This window comes from Pteropus alecto, unplaced genomic scaffold (genome assembly GCF_000325575.1).
Source record: "Pteropus alecto unplaced genomic scaffold, ASM32557v1 scaffold7, whole genome shotgun sequence".
Taxonomy (NCBI): domain Eukaryota; kingdom Metazoa; phylum Chordata; class Mammalia; order Chiroptera; family Pteropodidae; genus Pteropus; species Pteropus alecto.
This window is the reverse complement of record NW_006494614.1, coordinates 35,977,658-36,001,139: the sequence shown is the minus strand read 5'-3', so window position 1 is coordinate 36,001,139 and position 23,482 is coordinate 35,977,658. Positions and strand designations below refer to the sequence as shown.

The window sequence follows — 23,482 nt, the reverse complement described above, 5'->3', positions numbered from 1 at the left end:
CCACCTACCTAAGACGTCCCAGCATCCAAAGTGAAGAGAATCAAGAGAACACAAAATAAATGGTTTCTAACAAAATAGAGCTATTGGCAAAGTCTACCCCTAGGTCAGCAGAGTTCTCTTACCTTGTATAATGAACAGTTAAAGACAATAGAAAAGATGGCTGGGGAAGCATAAAAATATCTCAGCTTTCATAAAACTGTCTGAAATTGCAGTTAATAATTATAGGCCAATCTTTCAGATTTAGATAAGAACAAAGAATAACAAAAATTTCCTGAAATTGATCTAAGTAGATCTTAAAAATTAGCTAGTTAACATAAATATTATTATTTGACATCTTAAACTTTTTTTTGAGGGGGGGGCAGACAGGGTCTAAATAATGTTATTTAAGTGTTGACAAAGCTGGGCTAGATTTCGACCTTGAATTTGAACAAAAGGAACACCCTAATTCTCAATATACAAAATCATAAAAACAATTAAGGAGTTTCAAGCATAACACACACGTGTGCATGCACACATACACAAAAAACACAACTTTGCTGGACCTATAAATATGGACCATAATTTGCAACAAACAAACAAATCGATAAATAGGAGAAACAGAACCTCTGTGAAAACAAATGAAATAAAGAGGGGAAAGAATAGATTCGGAAAACAGATCCAGTCAACTTTCTATGTGAATAACAGGGGTGCTCAAAGAAGAAAAATGAGGAGATAAAGAAGAAGAAGTTATTAAACAGTAGAGGGAAGTTTATCTGAGCAGAAGCAGATGCAAATCTTCAGATTAAAATGCTTCAGTAAATTTCAAGCAAGAAAGATTTTAAAAAAGACATATATTATTGTGAATAAAGACCACTAACTCAGAATTTTTTAAAAAAGTAAGCCTTTACTATTTATAAGAACTGTATTACAGGAGGGCAGGAGAGAGTGTTCACAAATCAGAGGTTGATGATCATCACAACCCAGTTCTTTAGCACATCAAAATTACAGGCTTTTAAAAAATATCTGAGTGTACTCAAGACCCTCTAAATTTTGCCTATGATGAGCACAGAATGAGGGGTCTCAGGACATCCTGAGTGAAGATGATTCTTTATGATGCTCATCAAGGGAGGGTACAGTGGGTTTTACAAGTGAGCATATTTCAAAAAGCCCATATGAAAGAGAAACTGAAAGGAGTCATCTATTTAGTAAAATATTTAAGATCTATAAATAAATTATACTATTTATCCTGAGGAATAAAATATTAAATAATTTACTGTTGTAATTTTTAAGTTCTAGCATTCAAGAACTGGAATTCTGTCAACGATGGCAAGGGTGATTTCCTAATTAATACTTTGGCACATCTTGGCAAGATTCCAGGACTCCAGAAAAATAAAAGAAAAATCTAAAAAGCTTCCTGAGAGAAAAAAAGTATTTGATTTCCGTAGAAATAGTTTTATATGACAATGTCATTTACCTTTTCTAAAACTCAGTTGTTTAATACTTTTACTATAGCATGAAACATTAACTTGATGTTTTATAGTAAATATATAGTAAGTAACAATCTATTTGGATTGATATGGACTAAGTATGAGGGGTGCGTGTGTGTTCATGTGCATATGTGCCTGTTACTAAAATGAATTCTAACCACCAAAGACTTTATTTTATAATAACATTAATCCACTGAAATTTTATATAAAATAGACTTTGGTCAGGTAGAGTTTGAACTCTGTTGCAAATAGTAAACATACAAAAGAAATTAAGCATAATAATATTTGAGCAAAGACATAACATTACTAATTTGACCATTTTTTTAAATCAAGAAAACACTACCAAACACACTCATATTACTACTTTATATACATTCATTTTTCATATTTCTTATATAGCTTTTTACACACATTATTCTTTCACTGACTTCAGTTTCATAATCTTTGGGACTGAAGACATAATACCTACATTTAAGAAACTGATATGATTAGAAAGTATTCACTTCTTTGTAAATCTGCCTCCATGGGGGGGCGGGAAATACATGAATATACAGGAAGTATTCACACTGGCAAGAGTAGTCTGGGAGTGCTGAATAGGATCCATTTGACCATCTGTTTTATGAGTCATATTTCTTCAACTAAACAATCAGTGAATATCAAGAGACAGCACCAGATTATATTAGGATATTTTACACTGGACATTTGGGGCTCAGGGTCTTCCATTCTGGTCCATATTCTTCCTGGATGCTTTTCGTTTATTTAGATTTGACTCTAGATAGTGGGAAAGGAAGGTGAGGCAGAGGAATGGTATTTAGACTTCAAGTTCCAGCTGGTTTTGGCTGCCATGTTCATGAAAACAATTGTCACCTTCTTTCCACCAAGGTACCTTGAAAGAAAACAAGGTTAGGGCATTTTATAGTTTCTTTCACTGGGCCTGTCAGAGATTAGTATCGAAAAAAAGATATTTTCTGTAATTAATATCTAAGCTTAGAAAGAAATGGGAATAAAAATTGTTTGAGTTGGGGAAAAATAAAAGAACAAAAATATTTACCCCACCCACACTGACTATATTCTCTTTTTCCCAAGCCCGTTCTCCTTGAAAATCTTGTTGAACATACCAAAGCATCTATCACTCTTAACCTTTGCAAGGGAATAATTTGGGAGAAAAAAATGTCAATGAAGAAAAGAGGTAGAAACTGGAGGGTGAAAAGCCGATGTTTTGTTATTCACAGAAACTCCTGTGTACTCACTGAGATTCTTCAACCTTCCATGTTTCACCAGTTTTTTCCTACTTTTCCATATGGTATAAAATTTCACTCCACTGCCCAGGATCCTTATTATTTTTAAGAGTACATTTTTTATAACTCTCAGAGGAGCGAAAGGGTACTTGCATTAGTCTTTTCTTCATCTAATATCTGCTTTAGAAAATAGTGTAACTTGTGATTTGACCTGTCTAGACATATTGTCTTAATTTCTCTCTATAAATTGAGCTCACTCAATTTCATCACACAGGTGCTACACACACATCTAGGCTTGAGGTGAGCAAAACTTTCACTAGTGGAGTCGTCATTTATATCCATATTTAGAACACTGTACAGTACCTCCCAATAAACAGAATCATCATAGCAGTTCTGGTCAAGTGGCTGTCCCCAGATGGGTAACTTTAGAATTAAACCTGTGAAGGTGGGGAGAAAATAAGTCATGTCATGATGCTAAATAGGAAAACCTACTTGCATAGTAGTTAAATAGTCTAAAGTAATTACTGTTATAAAATCATCTCCTAGAGCTTACATGATTACTGTCAGAAGTTCAGAACATTTTTAAATTTATCAATCAATATGATTATTAAATTATGCTGAGAGCATGAGGTACAAGGAAGTGTTTACTTTTATACTGACCTGTGAATATCCCTCCAACAACTGCAGTTCCGATAGAAGAACCTAGTGCTGCTGCTTGCATGGCCCAGGTAGACCTAGGAAGCCAAAATAAAAGGATCTTGTTTTTTTGCAGGAAGCCAGCAAACAAATCTCACTTGAAGGTGTGGATGCCTGCCACCTTCCGGCCAGAATGCAGTATTACACACAAACAACCAAACATTTATTACACTTTTCCTTTTATTTCATATATTTATTTTCTTTGAAACTCTTGAATGATGTAAAAAAAAATCTTATAAGCACTTAAACTAGAACCACCCTTTTCTTCAAAATGAAAAAAAGATCTTCCTTAGACAAGGTTTAGTATTTTCTAAAAATGTGGTACCAGGTTTTGATCTGTGACCTGATTCATTCAACAAATACTTATTGAGTACTTGCTTCTCACCAGCTTCTCTTCTAGGCACTGAGGACCAAATAATGCACAAAACAAACATGAGCTTCAACCTCTCCTCACCCAATCCCCAAAGAAATAATTGTAATGAAATTTAAAAATCAGTAAGGTCAGAAAAGCTCATTTTAACATATATTGTAGAGATAACTCATTGAAGATATTAAAGTATATCTTTATATGTCATCTTAGAAGTAATTACCTTAAAATGAAATGAGTAAAAAATACCTTATAATCTTGGGAATGGAAGAATGTAATAATAAGCTATTGAAATGCATAAGGGTGTTACATGAGTGACAAACACACTAGGCATGTAGGAATCTCCTTAGCATAGGGCCTCATCCTTAGCAGGCAATTAGTAAACAGTTGTTCAAAGATTGAATGAGTGACTGCAGAAAAGCAAACAATTGGAAAATGAGAGCGTGTTAGTGTTTCATCCTCATCATTTAAAGAAAAGAATGTACAAAATAGATTTTTTTCTCTTTACTTAAAGAGATTAAATTTTTCAACTATATAAAAAAATTATAGAAGTAACACATGATGAATATAAAAAATATTAGAAGCCACAAATTAAGGAAAAAAAGAGAAAAAGTTTAATTTCCCTCAAATCTTATCACTATAAAAATGTAAAATATAAAACATATATTTTTATAAAAATTCAATCACGTTATAATACTAACATTTCCATTGAATCTTAATGTCCTTTTATGTTAGTAAATGTAGATCTGGATCAAAATTTTAATTGCTACAGAGTATTACACTTAGTAAATATATTGTAATTATAGTTTTATAGGTTGGATATCCAACACTTTATATTTTGTAAAATATAAAGCTGTGAGAATACATCCTCTTACGAACACTGTGAACTTGTTCAATAATTTTCCTAAAATGATGTGTATCTAGAAATGAGATTTTTAGTAAAAATTAATAAGCCACTTAAGGGCTTTTCCAAATTGAAAATTGTCAATTTATCTCCTCATTTCTTTTCTTTAGTCACCATTTGGTATTATTATTTATTTAATATTTATCAATTTGATAACTAAGAAATTAGTAACTCATTTTCATTTTCATTTCTTTGATTACTAGTGAGATTGCATATTTAATATATACTTTTTTTTTTTATTTTATCATGCTTGATTTGCATTAAAAACATTTTGGTATTGGGTCTTAAAATTCTGTTAGATCCTGGAAAAAACTGAAAGAAAATGTGACTATTTCTAGGATTGTCTTCCAAATTTGCAAAAGGGGTAAAAAAGAAACATATAGAAAAATGGGTCAGCTATACACCTAAAGGAAGAAGCAAACTTTCTATTCAGTAGAAAATACGATTAAGTAAGTTTTTCAAATATTTATCGTTACTGGTCTCAACAGGGTTAAATTTTAATCTGCTAAAATCTTAGAGAAGATTTTTCTTTTCAAATTATATCACTCTAGCCAGTGGTCATCTTGGGACATTTTCAAATACACATTCACCTTCTCTTCATGCTTGCAATTGGCTTTAAAAACTGATATTTTCTTCCTTCTGATTTACTTTCTGATTGATTTGTACTCTATGATCTTTGTAGCTGTTTTGTACAGATGGTACTCATAAAAAATTGTTTCAATCGCCTTGCTTAAAAGTGACAAACCTGATGGTTTATGACATTACTTTTATTCTCCAGGATTTGATGAGAGCTGTTCTTCCTCTGGCCATTTAAATAAACACTATGCCCACTTTGGGAAGAGTCTAGGTCTGCTAGGGATTTTAGAGAATAAATAGTACAACTCTTCTTTTACAGAAGAGGAAGCAGAACCAGAGAAGTTGAGTGATTTGTCAAAGGTTGCATAACTAGTTAGTAGTAAAGTCGGAGCCATCTGCCAATTTTCCTGATACTCCAGATCCAATGGCTTTCTGCCTTATGCTAACTCATTCTCCTTTGTATGGATTGGACTGAAAGGACGGCTCAGTTCATCACATATGTTCATATGTCCCATTTTGTGGGGTCAAGTAAAAGAGTAAAACGATTGTAATCTGACTCTGATTATCAAATGGACTTATCTGCTAGGAGACAGTTGCCTATGGTAGAGTAATTAAATTAACACTGTTAATTTACAAAAATCCTCCGCAAATATTAACGTTAGTAAAGACACATCTTCCAATCCATTTTATTCTCTCAGTTATGTGTATTTTTGGCTACGATAAGGACAATACTTAGGAACTGTGGTCTGGACTGCTAAAGAAGCAGCTCCCTCATCACCGGATTTCACAGAGTGAGAGAAAACATCATCAGACGTGGTGGGGGAGGGGCCGAGAAAAGCCTGTTCTTTCACTCACTTGTCAGACACTCCCATGGCTACTGCCGCAATGCCCGCAAGGCCTCCTATCACACCAGGCAAACCATGCAAGTTATGAACCCCGCATGTATCTTGGATCCTCAGTTTAGTAGCAAAAAGTGGCTAAAATTGTAAAACAAAGGGTTATTATTTTGTTAGATATACAGAACTCTATAACTAAAGTAAAAGATCATGCAGGAAAAATTCTACTTACAGTCCACTTCTCCATCTGTATCTAAAACCCACTTCAATCGAAGAAACTGAATACATGGATGGCGAAACTCCTCATTTCAGTCTTTAGTAGTTAGATTTGAAGGTGAGTGATCTCAAGTCTTATGCCTTCTTACCTACTGGCCTTATCTTAAATGCCCTTAAAAGGGCATAAGGTCCTTAATTATACAAAACAAACACCAACAACAAAAACTTTAATGGAACTGCCTTGAGGAAAGTTGCACAAGTATTTAACATTCAATTCATACTAAGTTATAAATAACTGATATTGAATTCTTTCCTGCTACTCAAAAGAAGTCAGGAAAGAGCAGAAATCACTGGACACAAATGCAAGTCGTATCTTTGACAAGAAGGCAAACGATGCCCCCAAATAAGGAGAAGTGCTTATAAAAAGGGTTTTCATAGCTTTTCTATGCTGGTGGGATGTGAGATGATGGTGCAGATACAAAGTTTGACTTAGAGCATCTGTCGTACTTACAGTCAGAAACTTAAATCCAAGCACAGAGACCATTCCTGCAGTGCTCCCAATGATCATAGAAACGCACAGGCTAATGTCCATGTCTGCACAAGTGCCCACAGAAACCCCTCCAGCAAGGGTTGCATTCTGAATATGAACCTGTGTGAAATACAGAAACATGAATGAAGTGAACCGAATGAGGCAAAGTTCAGAAGGATGGAAGGAATCTAGGGTTCGATGGACCCCATGACACATTCTTCAGTTGCAAGGACTATTATTTTGAAAAACAGGATTCTTTGTAATTATAGAAGGCCTTTCTTCTAAGCAGTTGAGATTTGATATCTTTCTTGCCAGGATTTCTTGGTAGTGTATGAGTGATCAGGTTAGTGAGACCAGTGTGGGGAGGGATGCGGGGAAACCAAAAGAAGTTGTAGTAGAAGGGCGGGAGTGTATAGAGCAATTATTCTAGCAGTGTTTTGTCTGCTGATGCAATATTGATATTCCAATACTGAAAGAGAGAATGTGGAGATATCTAAGTATACACATCACACATGAAAGACAAGAGCTTTCACAAATGTCACTGTACTGAGAACATTTGAGGATAGAGGAAAGAGTCACTAATTTCTCTTTACAAGAATTCCACAGAAAAATAATATTTCAGCTATTCTGCCTGAAAGAAAAGGTTCTCAGTACTTTTACACGAGAACCACTGAGTGTACATGTTAATTTTTTTTCAACTTTCTCTTATGAAACCATTAGTAGAAAATTGAAATAACATGTCCTTTAGCTATGCTTGAAAAAAATGACAATATCCTTTTCTTCCACCAGGTTAGAAAAAAAGAGAGGCTGTTCATAGGATTATTCCTTCACTGCCATTTCTCTACCTCAGAGGCAAGAAACACAAAAGAGCAACTTGGGGGCTTTAAAAAAATCTTATATTTTGAAATAATTTTAGCCAATGTGAAAGTTGAGAAAATACTGCAGAGAGTTTCCATATATCCCTCATCTAGTTTCCCCCAGTGTAAATATCTTACATAATCATAGAACCGGGAAATTAGCACTAATATAATAATATTAAAGACCTGAATTGAATTTTACTAGTATTCTCACTAATGTCTTTTTTTCTTTTTCAGAATTTTATTCGGGATCTCACATCTCATTTAGCTGTTATTTCTTTGAGAGGAATATTTGCAATTAGGAAAATAGAATCCACTTGCATCTTCCACTCTCTTTTTCTACTTTTGGCAAGTCCTGTTTCTCAGGAACATGTTCTAAGGATGTGGGGATGGTTAGCTCTATCATTAAAGAAATATGCCTCAAATCTTTGATTTTTAGACTATATTCCCTACTATAAATTCCTTGATAACATTTTTTAATTTGCCAGAGTATGAATTTGATGAAGAAATGAATGAATAATGTTATCTTCAAAATATTCTTCAAGGTCTGCAGTGTTGTGGTTTTTGACAGCTTAGCAGTGATGAAGAAATGACCTACTCATCTGAGAAACCATTAGTGTCAATTAGTGAAGCTTCCATTTCGGGGATATTGATTATTTTGTGTTGGTTAATTTTAAGAAACAAAAAACTCAGGAAGAACCTTTGACTTTTCCTCTATACCTAAAAGAATTTAGACAGAGGACTTACTCCAGGAAAGGAGCTATGACCATAGATAATTATATTTTAATATGAACTAGGTGTGACAGACAGGAAGGAACCCAGCAAGGCCCTTTTGATCAAAGTTCTTTCTGTGTTCCACTGTTAAATGTGGTCCAACAAACATTTATTTGCCAAACATATGCTTCTCCATCTCCACATGAATTGTTTTCCTCTCATTCGATGTCTAAACCATCACTCCCCTTTCTTTTTAGCTCAAGATGGCACACAAGCCTCAATTGTCTGATTTTTCCTTAGATCCCATATTCTTATGGATACCCATATATACATACATAATTAAATTTAATTATTTTTCTCTTGTTGATCTGTCTCATGTCAATTTAATTCTTAGGCCAGCCAGAAGAACTAAGAGGGGAAATAGGGAAAAATTTCCCCTCCTCACAGAGGTTAATATGATACTTACCATGCTGAGCTTGCCTCGGTGCTCAACGAGACTGGAGAATGCATAGGCTGTGAGCACGCAGGCAGCGAGAGAGAAGTATGTGTTTACAATGGCCCTGTACTGTTTGTCTCCAGCATCCGCAACGGCTGAATTAAAACTGGGCCAAAATATCCATAGGAAAAGAGTTCCTGGAGTAAACCACAAAAGAGGAATATTAGTTCTGCATATGGATGACAGTCCGGGGGAGATAGTTTGCCTTGGGCACTGACAATGTTTCTACTCTTGGGCTTGGTTATTCAAGAGTTAGGGGAAAAGTCAGCATAAACAAAAGTTGGATTCAGAGGATGTTCCCTTCTGAACATCTTCGCATCTGTGTTGGAGTTAACTTTCCATTGTGCCTGACCAAATAGACAAGAATCTGGCAAGTTTACCCCTACTCACCAATCATTGCAAACAAATCTGAGTGGTACTCAGACTCCTCATTGTCATGTCCCCTTCTCAGGCCTGGTCGATATAAGATGCCTGCTACAGCCAAGCCAAAGTAGGCCCCAAAGGCATGGATCGTCATTGATGCTCCTATATCAGAGGCCTGATGGGGCAAAACATTCACATAAATAGAAGTGAAAATGAGTCTCACTGCAGGAGTAAAGTTAATGAAAGGAATGTTTTATTGGTTAAGCAATAGATCAAGAGAAAGACAAAATATGTCAGAGAAAGGGGGATAAAACAAGATAGTGGAGTAGAAGAAATACAGGCTTTGGAGCCACATAGAACTGATTTTTAATCCTAGGTACTTTCTTGTGATGTGACTTTAAACAAATTACTATACTTCTCTGAATTTCAAGTTCTGTAAAATGGAAAAATATTACCCAGCCAGCATAAGTGAGACCATGTTGTAAAGTGCTAGGTCCTTAGTGGGCATTCAATACATTTTAGGTTATGTATCCAGGTTAGGGAGATTTTCAGTGAAATATTATGCATTGCACATAATGTAAAATAAAGATGATTTTTGCATTTACTTGACATCGCAGATAAAAGTCACTTAATTGCAATGCAAAAACTTGAAGCCTCAAAAAGCCCAGGTCTTTCTCATATTTTTTCACTATGTTTATGGTGATATGAAAACAGGTCTGAGGTCCAAGATTTATTTGAAGAAATATATTTTAAGTCCTTCTTTAGTACATTGTATGGCTTTGACCCAGTTTTCTACATTTCCTGTCTTTTGAGGGAAAGGGCAGAGTGCCAAACCTGAGGCATTGATAGGAAAATAATATGACTTTATTAATTTATTTAAGATTTCATACTTAATAAACTTCTATGTACCTTTCAGGTCCAGCTTATCTGTTATTTCCTCAGAGAGCCCTTCCTTGTTCACCAAATCTAAATTAGGTTTTCCAGTTACATTCTCTCATAGGCCCTTCTACTTATTTTTCATAGTATTTTATAGTTTATAATAACATTTATGTATGTGTGTATGTGTGTGTGTGTGTACGTGCATGCTTGTGTGCCTATGGGTGGGTGGGTGAATTTATGATTATTTGTTTGATGTTTGTCTCCCTCACTAGACTGTACACTCTATAATAATAGGAATCTTAACTACTTTGTTTGTCACTGAATTACCAACATATGACACCTAGAAAGTTGTCAAAAATAACTGCTGTTGGATTAAATATTCAATAGAAGCATACACAAAATATTGAAAAGTAGCCAGATATGTTCTATTCATAATCCTTGAGGAACTGAATGAGACTGGAGAAGAAATTTGACCCAGGCATTAACAAAAGCCTTAGAAAAGGCTATTCACCTAGTAATTGAAATAGAAATAGGAATTGATCATTGATAGATAACATAATGTAATAAAAAAGAGTTTGGGAGTTAGAAAAATCTAAAGTTGAATCCAGATTCAAGCAAGTCATTCAGTATCTGTGATCAATTTTTTGTGTGTATAAATAATAACAACAATAATACCTACCTTACAGTGTTATGATGATGAAATGAGACAATGCTTATAAAGCTCCTGATTTACAGTAGGCATTCAAATAATGAGGGCTATTATTACTACTTGCCATGGTATCGCTGTCGCCAAGGTTTGTCCCTGCATAGAGTGGGCATCCATTATTGTGACCACAATTGATGTCCAAAGCTAGGTAAGTATAAATGGTCTAACTCTTACCATAAACTTCTCAACAACCAGATATTCATTGCCAACAAAGACAGTAATTTCTATGATTGTCATGATCAGCATTTGGATTGGACTTATTTTTCCCAGGACAGCTCCAAAAGAAATCAGGACTGTGGCTGTGCTGAAGTCTGCATTTATCATGCTGAGGGGAAAAGAAAGAATACATTAAAGAATAATGCACACCCAAAATAAAACTGTGAGTTGTAATGAACTCTAGCATCACCTTATCCAGAGTGTAAGGCTCTTCTCCCCATCAGTCCCCATCAGGCACTTTTTCCAAGATGACTTTTGCCCTCTCCCACTTTCTAACCCTTCCTCTCTTCCATTCATTATACATTCTTTAGTTCTCTAACATTTACTTTATCTTAACCTACCTGGTCTTTATCTCATTTTTGGTTTTATTTTATTTTTGTTGATCTGATAAATGAATTCTTTTCTAAAGTGTTTACATTTCAAAAGTAATCTTAGAAAAATACCTAATGGTAAATTTTTGCTTCCTGTAGCTGAGATGGAAAAAATAATAATTTTATGCAAGGGAATTTCTTATACCCTTAAAGTCAGACCAGAGAGGACATAGACATGCATCCATTATCCAGCTCAGTAGAGCAAGGCTTTGATTTGCATTCTTGGAGCACGACAATCTGCTATTGCCTAAGGGAGACAATTTGGCAGCTAGTTCTGAGGCTGACTGACAAGAGACTAAACAGAGAAACAACTGCTCTGAAAGTACAATGAATGAAAACTAAGGGATGCTCACCTTATGATTCCAATAGGAATTTTCTGTCCATGGTAGTGCAGGATTCCCCATATAAGAGTGCCCCATTGAAGACCCAGAGCAGCAACGAACAGGTTGATACCCACACTACTGAAACCATATTTCTTCAAGAAGGTCATGAGGAAGCCAAACCCAACAAATATCATAACATGTACATCTTGGAATACTGCAAAAGAGCAAAGAGAAAAAATCGTTAGGGGAATATTAAGAAAGTGTTACATCATAGTAGATCCCATTTATTTAATGCTACATCCTTTGCATACGACACTGCAAAGGGAGTGCATTAACTGGGCAGCCAAAGCCTGGGTTTTAGTGCCAGCTTGGCTACTTACTAGCCATGAGACCTTGGGCAAGTTTTCAGTATTTGAGCCTCTTCTTGGAACACTGTGCACTAACATCAGTGTGCTTTTCATAGTGTGCCTTTTATCCTCTCCTTGAAGAGTTTTCTATTATTTTCCACCCAAGGAAAACTTTGCAAAACACAGTGCAAGTATTACCTGCTCTTGCAAACTTATCCCATACTCCCAGGGAAAATTAATATTTCCTCTTGTCTTTCACACACAGCTTTCTGTATATTCCTCAGCTTCAGCATTTGTCATATTGTATTAGCATTTATTTAGTATGCATCACACTATAATAGTCAATGAGTTGTCCATCTCCTGCACTAGATAGTTTTCTGATTGATGAGATTAGGACATATTCATCCATTGATCCCCAGAATTTGGCATAAAAGCCTGTATATAATAAAAGAGGCAATAGTGACTAAATGAATGATCTACAGTCTCCATTTATCAAATGTGTATAATAGTACCAGCCCTGGAAATCTTACCAGATCTTTATTTAAGTCGAATGGGATAATGTCTTTGTTAGCACTTTCTAAACCAACGTAAGAAATGCTGTATCCCCCTTTTTTTTTTTATCTTTCCAGATTCATTTCTGTGCAAATACACATGTACATTTATTTTTACAAAAAATATCATACTATAAATACCATCTATAACAGTATCTTGGTGTCAATTTAGATCTATATTTTATTTGGTGTGCATGTAGATCTATATCATTAAAACTACGTAGCCTTCCACTGTATAGATACACCAAATTTATGTAATTTTCTGTCACCAGACATTTGCGTTTTACTAATATTTGACATTATAAACAATGTCTAAAACACCTTTGTACCCCTATCTCTGGTATAATCATTTCCTTAGGTGAAAGTCCTAAAAATAGAATTGTAAGATTTGGAGACTATGAGCATTTTTAAGGCTTTACAACGTTGACTTTAAGGTATATTGGTTTTATCTTACTTCCAAACAAGTTCCTCTGTGTAGCCAGTTCCCAGTCTATAGCTTTCAGCACAGGTGAAGACTGCCAGAGCGCCCCAGTCGACACTCCTGCCCAGTCTGTTAACCTTGAGGTAGTTGACCAGCTGAGGCATCACCTATAATTCAAATATTCTCTTGGCACCACAAAGGCAGTCTGGAACATAATTTTTTGAGGGATATTTTCACCAGAGGCAGAACTGAGGGCAATCTTTCTGCCCTATCTAAGAGTTTGTTCTGGTTCCAGGGCTATTTTGGTTTTAAACTTCTGGAAAAGTTTATCTTTCCTGGATTCATGTTTTGCCTTGGAATGCAATTCTTCCTCAGATTCTTCACCTATGCTTCCTGTAATCTCTGATTCATCTTCTTTTCCCACAGCTTCAGGCATAATCTCACCTTCTATTTCAAATTCTGACTTTGTATAGGCCTCCTTACGTCCCAATCTCCAGTCTAGAGTCTGATGCTCATTATCGCAGTAATGTGCCCTGTGACATCTAGAACATGTTCTGGGGCCTAAACAGCCACAGACACTACGGAAATGAGTGCCAGACTTGAGCTAGAGACACACAGATTTTCCTGCCCCGGGCAGGGAGGATCCTCAGAAGGTGGCTCATTTGAGTAAAAGTCTTTTTTTCCTAGGTAGCTGGTGTCTAAAAACGGGCAGACGGCCTCGACACGACAGCACCTGGCAGCAAGGGAGGAACCGGCGGCGATGGAAGGCGTCGGCTCTTCGGGACAGGGGCGCCTACGGCTGCAGCGCAAAGGCCAGCAGAAGGCCGCACGGCGTGCAGGCTAGCTCCGTGGGCCCAGGCAGCCCTGCCAGCAGCGCCGGCCATGAGGGCCTCCAGGACACCTTGCTGGGGAACTGCTGGCTGCGCTGCAACCACGCCGGCAACGCCTCCGCGAAGGCCAGCTGTGCAGCAGGGCTGTGCACGGTCGCCATGGGACGCGGGATCCGGCTGCCAAGGCTGTATCTTTTTGAGGAGCAAATACTTGATTTGGTGTCTGGAGGCAAATGCTCAGGTCTGCCAGTCATACCACATGATTGTGTGACTTTGGGCAAGTCACTTATTCTCTGTGAGCTTCAGTGTTCTCATCTGCAATACTGAAAAGGCCCTATTTCACTCTGAGTGGGATAATCTTGATGGGGAAGGAATGTGCAGTAAAGCGCTATACAAATAAAGCATATGCTCAACTGCGAGGTAGTGAAGACACAGGATTTTCCCTCAAGAAACTTACAGTGTAGTTGGTGAGGCATATTTGGTAGAACCGTATGCAACTGACATTTTTACATTGGAATTGCCAATAAAAATTGTTCTAATATTGGCAATTTCTTGTGATTCAAGTTAATAGACACGCAAAGCAAACAGACCAAATCTAAAATATAAAACAAATTTAACAAATATAGAACAAGAGAGAAAATATAAAACAAATATAAACATAAAACAGGAGAGAAAAAAATAACACACTTAAATATCGAATTAATATTAACCACCGTGGCCTGAGGTTTAAGCAGAAACAGACATGAGGGAGGACATGCCTAGAAGTACATGTCAGAGGAAACTGATGTTAGAATCCAATTAACTTATCCAAAGGGTGGAGTCAGGATTTGAATTTAGGCCTGACTCCAATTCCTCCATGCCCTGGGCACTGTAGGGATGTAAGGATAAGCAAGGCAGAGTTTTGGCCTCCTAGACACTCACAGACCTATTTCTATGCCTTGGCTCTCTCTACCCCTCTGTCTTCTACCATCAGGCTCAGGAGACAGTGAGGTTAGAGTGGGAGACTATGTCACTTAGGTTTGTCTATACCTAAGGGAGGCTAAGGTGCACTGCCCAGATCTTCCCTTCAGAACAGAAGCATTCATTTCTTCTATTTCCTGTGTCTGTTAGGGATGCTGCCAAATGATAGCCCTAAGCTCTCCATTCTCTTGGGACATGCTTTTGTCTTGTCAATGTCACAGACCTCCCCTAGGTAACCTGTATCCAGTGACTGATTCACATGAGAATACCCTCGCCTCAGGAAAGGAGCATCTATAGGTAGATAATCCCAGTCTCAGAGTTTCCTGCAGGGTCAGCTGAGGCCTTTCTCTGTCTGCTCAAACCCTTCTTTTGCAGGTGCGGATCCTTAAAGCACGCCCTGATAAACTTCTCTCAGACTCATGTCTATCTTAGGGTCTGTTTCCTGAGGAACCCAACCTGTAGCACCGTCCCTATGGGCTTCACCCTTCTCTGTAGAACTTTCCTCTCTTTCTCCCTGACACAGCTTACGTACCACATTTATTTCAAATTTTGCAAATTAAATCAGGGGCAGTGATCCCTTCCAGAAGAGGATGATGAAGCTGGCTTTCAAAGGGTTCTCAAGCATTTGAAAAGGGCCCCTTGGAAATATGGAGACTTATCCTAACGGGATAGACAGATAAGATTAACATCATAGATTAAGTCACTAGGGTCCTTTGGTGGTCAAGAAGCCAGTTTAACTTTTGCATGAATGCAGCAAATGTAAACATAAAGAGAATGAGAAAACCAGACCAATCTTTCTTTGATTCAGGCACACACTGGTGTCATTTACTCCTTCAGCCCTATCCATTAGACAAGGCTTTTGGCCTATTACTCACTGGAGCCACTTCCCTAGAGAGCTAGTAGGAGGAAGGTGAGAAAGTGAACAATAGATCTCTGAAAATTGTCCCTTGTCAGCAGCTTTGAGGGAAGTCTCAGAGAGGGGAATGTTGCGCAATCTTTTTTCTGCGGATGGGTAACTGTCAACTAACATCAACCTGTTTGATTTTTAAAATATAGGTGGCCATTTTTCTTAAGTTGTTTCTTCATGATTTAATTTCTACATGTAAACATTTAATTTAGATCATAAACTAAGTTGGAGTGGAACTTAGAGAATATGCATGGTTTACTAACTGGCTATGGTTTTATTAAACCTTTCTCGGCAGTGTTTTCCTCCTTAAAGTTTGGATTAAATGAAGTCCAAAATCTCTTCTAGCTCCACAATTTGTTTATGGCTATAAAGTTAGAATAAAAATAAGTACCTGGTTTTACTGATTCTACTTTTTAAAAATTATACCAAGTTATTTTCCTGAACATTCTTTTCTTTTTTCTTAGAGTAGTCTTGTTCCTCCTGTAATCTGATTTTAAAATATGCAGTAACCAACTAATTTAAAAAATTGCTTTATCTAATTTTATAATGTCTCACACTGGTAGTAATTATTCTCCAGATTCTGTCCCCATCCTCCTTTGATGGAAATGCAAACCTTTTACATGGAAGGAGTTACTTGTATTAACTGTGCTCCAACATTTTTTAACCCCACCTCCCATCCTCGCCCCCCCCCACCCCCATATAATTTTTGTTACTGCGTTTTGCCACAAGGGGGCTTAAGAACCCCATCTATTAGGTTGCTAAAGAGAGCTTATGAAATTGTGAAAGCTCTTGATAGATCGTGATTCTGTATAAAATATATGGATAAAACTGTTCATAAACAATTAGAATTATACATTATCTTTCAGTCTGATCTAAGAATTTGTGGGTTGGGGACTAGGGACAGGGCCACAAGTTTAGTTTTGTGATGCAAGACTGCCATTAAGGGAAAAAGAAACCTCTTTGTAGAGGAAAAAGGGATATCTTTAGTGGTTTGATTTTTTGTGAAGTCTTCTGACAAGTTTTAAGAACTGCTAAGACATGCTTACATCATATATTCTCAACGAGGGGCGATTTTAGCCTCCAGAATAAATTTGGCGATGCCTGGTGTTTCTGTTCTATCTTACTTCCACATTTATCTCGCAATAAGATATCTTGCAAGCCCTGATAACTCAACATGTTTAAAATGCAACTGATTATTACAACTCACCTCTACCATCAACAACGACCAAACAAAATGAAACAAAATCCTTCTTTTTCTCTATTTCCTATATATGCCTGCTGCCTAGAAAGTCTTCTGCATCCCACACCCACTCTTCTTTACCTGGCAAACCAGATTTTCTGCATGGTGTTACCAGACAAAGCTGTAACATTGTGCATGTCCCTCATTTTATTTGTTTATCTGTTTATATGTTTTGTTACTCTATGTGCTCACTTATCATTTATTCAAATAGACCACTGAGAGAGCACTGCCAGTAAGGCACATTCTTTCAGGAGAAAGTAAATGCAGGTCTGAAGGTAGAAATCATAAGGTGGCTTGTCCCTGGTAGACCCCAGCAGAAAGTCTGGCACCTGTAGCTTTTCAGGAAATGCTTCAGTTATGCATGAATAAATGGATCACTGGTGAGGGCTACTGAGAATTCATCTAATTAGGACTGTAAAACTCTTATTCAGAAATATTGTTTTTCTGGATTAAGTGATGAAAATTGTTCAGCTCATTCTCCAATTAGAAGTTTGTTGACTTTTTTGTTTTGTTTTGATTTTTTAAAAATAACTTTTAAATTACAGTTGACACACAATGTTATATTAGTTTTAGTGATATAACTTATGAAATGATCACTCTTAAAAATCTAGTACCCATCTGAAATCATACATAGTTACTACAATATTATTGACTTTAATCCTTATGCTATACTTCACATCTCAATGACTATTTTGTAACTACTAATTTGTACTTCTTAATCCCTTCTCCTTCCCCCCTCCCCCCCGCAAGCCCCTCCCATCTGGCAACCATCAAAATGTTCTCTGTCTCTATAAGCTTGTTTCTGTTTTCTTTGTTTATCTTTTTATTTATATTCCAAATGTAAGTGAAATCATATGGCATCTGTCCTCTGTCTGACTTATTCCACTCAGCACAATACACTCTGGGTCCATCATTTTGTTGCAGATAGCAAGCTTTCATTCTTTTTTTATGGCTGAGTAATAGTTCATTGTGTATATGTACCACCTCTTCTTTATTCATTCATTCATCGATGGACACCCAGGTTGCTTCCACATCTTGGCCATTGTAAATAACGCTGCAATGAACATATGGATGTACATGTTTCTTCAAAGTAGTGTTTTGGGTTTCTCTAGATAAAAGTCCAGAAGTGAGGTTACTGGATCCTTCTTTGTCTCTTGTTATAGTCTTTGTTTTAAAGTCTATTTTGTTTGGTATAAGTATTGCTACCCCAGCTTTGTTTGTTTGTTTCCACTTTTATGAAATATCTTTTTCTATCTCTTTACTTTCAATCTCTATGTATCTTTAGATCTGAAATGGGTCTCTTGTAGGCAGCATAGATAAAAGTCTTGTTTTCTTATTCATAGTAATATTATCTAGTATTCTTAGTAATATTCTTAGTAATATTATCTAGTATTCTTATTCATTCATCCACCCTATATTTTGATTGGAGCATTTAATTCTTTTTAATTTAAAATACTTGTTGATAGATATGTCATTATTGCCATTCTTTATTCATATTTTTAATATATATATTTTTTCTTCTTCATAAAGGAGTCCTTCCAACATTACCTGTATTACTGGCTTGGTGGAAATGAACTCCTTTAGCTTTTTATTTTCCGAGAATCTCTTTATTTGTCCTTCTAAGATAGTTTTGCTGAATAGAGAAATTTTGGTTGTGGGTCCTGGCTTTTCATCACTTTGAGTATTTTGTGCCAGCCCCTTCCAACCTTCAAAGTGTCTGTTGAGAAAACAGCTGCCAGTCTTATAGGAGCTCCATTATAGGTAACTAACTGCTTTTCTCTTGCTGCTTTTAAGATTCTCTCATTGTTTTTAACTTTTGGCATTTTAATTATGAGGTGTCTTGGTGTGGGCCTCTTTGAGTTCTTTTTTGGGACTCTCTGTGCTTCCTGGGCTTGTATGCCTATTTCTTTTGTCAGGACAGGAAAGTTTTCCATCACTATTTCTTGAAATAGGTTTTCAATTCCTTGCTCTCTCTCTTCTCCTTCTGGTATCCGCATTGTGCAAGTGTTGCTAGGCTTGATGTTGTCCCAGAGGTCCCTTAACTTATTCTCATTTTTTAAGAGTCTTTTTTCTTGTTGCTATTCTAATTGGGTGTTTTCTGCTACTTTATCTTCCAATTTGCTGAATCAGTCTTCCACTTCATTTAATTTGCTGTTGATTCATTCTAGTTTATTCTTCATTTCTGACTGTTTTTTTAATGTTTTCTATCTCCATTTTTATATTTACTATCTTTTTGAATCATTGAGCATCCTTAAAACCAGTGTTTTGAACTCTGCATCTTGTGTATTGCTTGTCTCATTTTGTTAGGTTTTTCTTTTTTTTTTTTTGAGATTTGTTCTGTTCTTTCATTTGTGACATAGTTCTTTATCTCGCCTTTTTTGTTGCTTTCCTGTGTTAGCTTCTATGTATTAAGTTTGGCTGTGATGTTTCCAGATCTGAGTACAGTGGCCTTCTGTAGTAGGTGGCCTGTAGGACCCAGTGGTACAGTCTTTTTTGGTAGCCTGAGCCGGTTGCTCCAAGTATGTCTCCTGTGTAGGTTGTGTGTGTCCTCCTGTTGTAGTTGAGCCTTGGTTGATGTTTGCACATCAATGGGAGGGACTGACCCTCAGGCTGATTGGTTGTGGTGGTCATGACTACGGTGGAGAAGCTCTTGTTCAGGGTCTGACTCTATGGAGCAAGATTTACTTTAGCAGGGCTGTGGTGCCTAGCATCCAGTCTGCCCTTTGGCTGTGTTGTCTTGGAGGCAGCTGGGTGGTGCTCCAGCTTGATCTGAAGCTGGCCCCTATGACCTCCTGGGAGGGGCCCCACTACAGGCCAAGTTCAGCTATGTCCTGTGCCTTGCCTGGAGCCTCTTGGTATGAACCACTAAGCAATTTGCAGTTGGCTGCCACCTGTACGGGCTTGGAGGTGTCTCAAGAGGCCAACTTGTGAACTGAGGCCAGCTACCACTGATGCTAAGCTTGGAACTGCTCAGCAAGAGATATGGGGGACGCCGAGGCAAGATGCTTCTTGTTAAGATTTTGTGAACTTCTGAGAGATTTTAGGAAAGTCTGTGCATGATTTGTTTTTTTTTTAATGGTTGACGGCCAGAAAGGCATTTGCCATGCATATCTTTTCCTTTTAGTGAGTTTCAGTCTTTTGAGCCATTGGTGTTGTGTTCTGAACTCATCTTTTCTCAGAAAATAGTATCCTTAGAGTGGTATCTTTCCTCCCCCACTTTCCAAATATTTTAATTTCACATATTTTAAATATTTAGAAAAATAGTACAATGAACAACTATGTACTATTCACTTAGATTTATCAGTTGTAAATAGTTTCCATATTTGCTCTCTCTCTTCAGATATATATGTATGTATTCTTCTAAGTTGTTTGAAAGTTAGATAACATTTTGCCTAAAACCACCCTAGCATGAGTCTCCTAAGCAAAAGGACATTTTCCTAAATAACCACAATATCATCCTGACATTCAACAAACACAACATTAATACAATAATATTATCTAGTATCAAATCTATATTTAAATTTCTCCAGCTGTCCCTAAATTGTCCTTATATATAATTTTTTGACCCATTATCTATTCAAATTTCATACCTTTTTTTTTTTTTTTTGTCATGTGTCTTTAGATTCTTTTAATTTAGAGCAGTTCTCCCACATGCCATTTATTGGTCATGGTGTTTTGTCTTTTATGTAGAATGTCTCACAATTTGTATTTGTTTGATTGTTTCGCCATAATTAAAGTCAGACTAAATATTTTGGCCAGAATATTATACAGATGGTGTTACGTACTCACATAATTTGTTTGCTCTACTCGTGATATTAAGTTTCAGCACTCCATTAAGACTGTTCTGCCAGATCTCTCCATTATAAATATACCTCTCTGGGGTGATTCTTTCAGACCATGCAGTCCCCAAGAACTTTTCACCTAATGGTTTTAGAACCTACTGATGAATCTTGCTGGAACCAATTATAACATTTTTAATTTCAAAATGATAATTTTGTATATCTATTATTTCTTTTTTATTAATCAGTTGGCATTTTTCTGTGGACAAAAACTTCCTCCTTCTCTTCTTACTTCCCTTTAAAGAATATTTTTATGAGCTCACTAAATGCTTTTTTTTTTTTTAATTTCAATATGTCATAATCTATTACTATCACATCATTATTTTTAATGCTTCATATATTTCCAATTTGTCTGGTTGATGCTCTTTCAAGCAGGATTCTATATTCTTTAGACATGTTCCAATTAATCTTTATGCATTTGGTTTAAATTGTGCTTTCTTTGCCCTGACCTGGTACCAGCAATTTCTCCAACGAGCCCCTGAGTGGGGAATTGTATTTAGAAACTAATATTTGGGTTCTATTTGTGCCTATTGCTCCCAATTCTTTTAAGCAGACAAAACTATTTAATTCAAAGGCAACACACAGTGTCTTACAGGATGCTGATATCTTATTGGACGGTCATAAACCACAAGCAATATGCTAATTCAGGCATTGTAAGTATTCTAGGTAACCCTTAGAACGACAGCAAGCAATGTCCTAGGAATTGTTTATACTGCACAAATGAGTTACCTTTTGCCTATAAATATGTCTAGATTTGCTAAATCTTTTGGTAATAAATGAGCTGAATGATATCTGAATGAATATAGGAACAAATTCTTAAATGTGGATTTTAAAAATAAAGCATTGTACTTAATCCACTGCTAATATTGAAATTGCTAGTTTAACTATATTTGAAGTGGTTCTCAAGTGTGATTTGAAGATATCTGGAGGTCTTGGAGACACTTTTAGGGAGATGGAGAGGTTAAAACTATTTTCATGATACTAAGATGTTATTTTTTTACTGTTTTGATATTTCCACAGATGGCAAAAAATAATGGTATGCAAAATTACTAGCACTTAAGCATGAATGAAAGCAGTGGCACTAAACTATACTCATAGTCATGGTATTTTTCACCACCACACACTTGCTGGAAAAAAAGCTAGTTTTACTTCAGAAGTCCTTGATAAAGCCATAAGAATTGCTAATTTTAACTATTGATTTTCTCCCATACATGTTTTTAAAAAAATATTCTCTATAAATCAGTATGCTAAAATGAGATGACACGCAAAACACTACTGAAACCTGATGGTTATCTCAGAAAAAAGGGCACTTTTGTTATTGTTTGAATTGCAAACTGAATGACAACTTTTTTTCATAACACTCCATTTTTACTTGAAACAAAAATTGACATAAGGTATGGTTTTTCAGACAGGTTTTTCTTTTATTTCTGAAAAATAAAAGAAATGAGGCTGTCATTTCTTTTAGTTAAAGGAGCTGACAGTATTTGTTGGCCATGATACATTGTGAGTTTTTAAAAACTTAGAATTTCAGAAAGTCTGTGTCTGCCACTGTAAGCTTATCAGTTTACTAATACTTCTCAAGGCTTTTCTGGTGAGATTGACAAATACCCTTTTTTATATGATAAAATATGTCAACATCTGGAATAACTGCATAACTGTGAATCAATATTCTTCTTATGAACAAAGTACAATGTTATACGATCACACATAGGTAAAAGATTTACTCAAAGTGCAAGATAGACTAATGGATTTTAATGTAACAGAGTACAACAAGATCATTCAATGTCCCATAGGTATTAAAAACTTTGTGGTTTATAAAATCTCTAATAAAATGTGAATGGTCCATATAGGCTTTCTGCTTTAACTCTACTTTTCTCTAGTCTGTCTACCTGCTAGCAAAACTTAGCTGACAGTCACAGTCAAGCTTTATTCTTTGTCATATTATTTGCCTCAACTGACCAACCTTTTGCTAGGTTGGAAGCCAAAAATCATACAGTATAGGCAGTTTCTCAAATGAGTATCTCTGAGGTCATTCATGACATGAAACATGCTTCCATGGTTGTTCCCAGGGCTGCATACCATCCTTGTTTTCTCTGCTATTCAAAAGAGCATAGCAGAATACAAGGAAATAAGAGGAATGAATAAACTTATATCTGATTAAATTTACTTAAAAGATAAATTAATATCCTGCTTTACTAATTTGTGAAAAACTCCTAACTTTCACCACACTGCAATTGAGAACTGTTGTAACACACTGCGAGCTTCCTAGGCAGGAATCGAGCCTTCCCTATGCTTGAAGCACTGCACTTGGCATGGTGCCCTGGGCAGGCGCCCCCAAATGCTTGATGACTTGAGTATTGTAATATACATGAATAATCACAATCATGTAGTTTCTAGGGCTATTCTACAAAATATTTTAACCATGGATGATAATACAGCTGACCTGAAAAATTAGTACTAGCCAGAATTTTAGGTTTTGAGAGCCATCTTACTGAAAAGAAAACTTTTGATTGTATATAGACTGCGTTGTGGATAGCATTTTGAATGAGTGAAGACTGCCTTGCATGTAAAACCTCACTTTGTGTTCTGCTTAATGCCCATCTTTGGGTCCCCAGGGGCCTCTATTGATTGAAT

The 23,482-nt window shown here is 36.3% G+C and overlaps 2 protein-coding genes and 1 pseudogene across 4 annotated transcripts in view; 1 reads left to right on the top strand and 2 right to left on the bottom strand.

Annotated features, from left to right (window-relative positions):
- The window catches only part of CUNH6orf141 (chromosome unknown C6orf141 homolog), a 54,552-nt gene extending 40,693 nt beyond the window's left edge, over positions 1-13,859 (top strand). Inside the window, exon 2 of the transcript XR_003044454.1 lies at positions 13,760-13,859. The gene's annotated coding sequence lies outside the window, so the exon portion shown is untranslated. The remainder of the gene's footprint in view (positions 1-13,759) is intronic.
- Positions 1,286-23,482, bottom strand: part of RHAG (Rh associated glycoprotein) — a 25,800-nt gene continuing 3,603 nt past the window's right edge. The window contains exons 2-10 of one of the 3 annotated variants that reach the window (XM_025042768.1): positions 11,784-11,967; positions 11,018-11,168; positions 9,286-9,433; positions 8,866-9,032; positions 6,811-6,948; positions 6,103-6,224; positions 3,365-3,438; positions 3,068-3,141; positions 1,286-2,352 (exon numbers count right to left, since the gene is read on the bottom strand). In XM_025042768.1, the coding sequence (XP_024898536.1) occupies positions 2,278-2,352; positions 3,068-3,141; positions 3,365-3,438; positions 6,103-6,224; positions 6,811-6,948; positions 8,866-9,032; positions 9,286-9,433; positions 11,018-11,168; positions 11,784-11,967 (1,133 nt within the window). In that variant the 3' untranslated portion in view covers positions 1,286-2,277. Of the gene's footprint in view, positions 2,353-2,911; positions 3,142-3,364; positions 3,439-6,102; positions 6,225-6,810; positions 6,949-8,865; positions 9,033-9,285; positions 9,434-11,017; positions 11,169-11,783; positions 11,968-23,482 lie in introns of those variants that run through there. The other 2 variants (XM_025042767.1, XM_006926458.1) reach the window with 2 other exon arrangements.
- Positions 13,102-14,178, bottom strand: LOC107196732 (annotated as a pseudogene).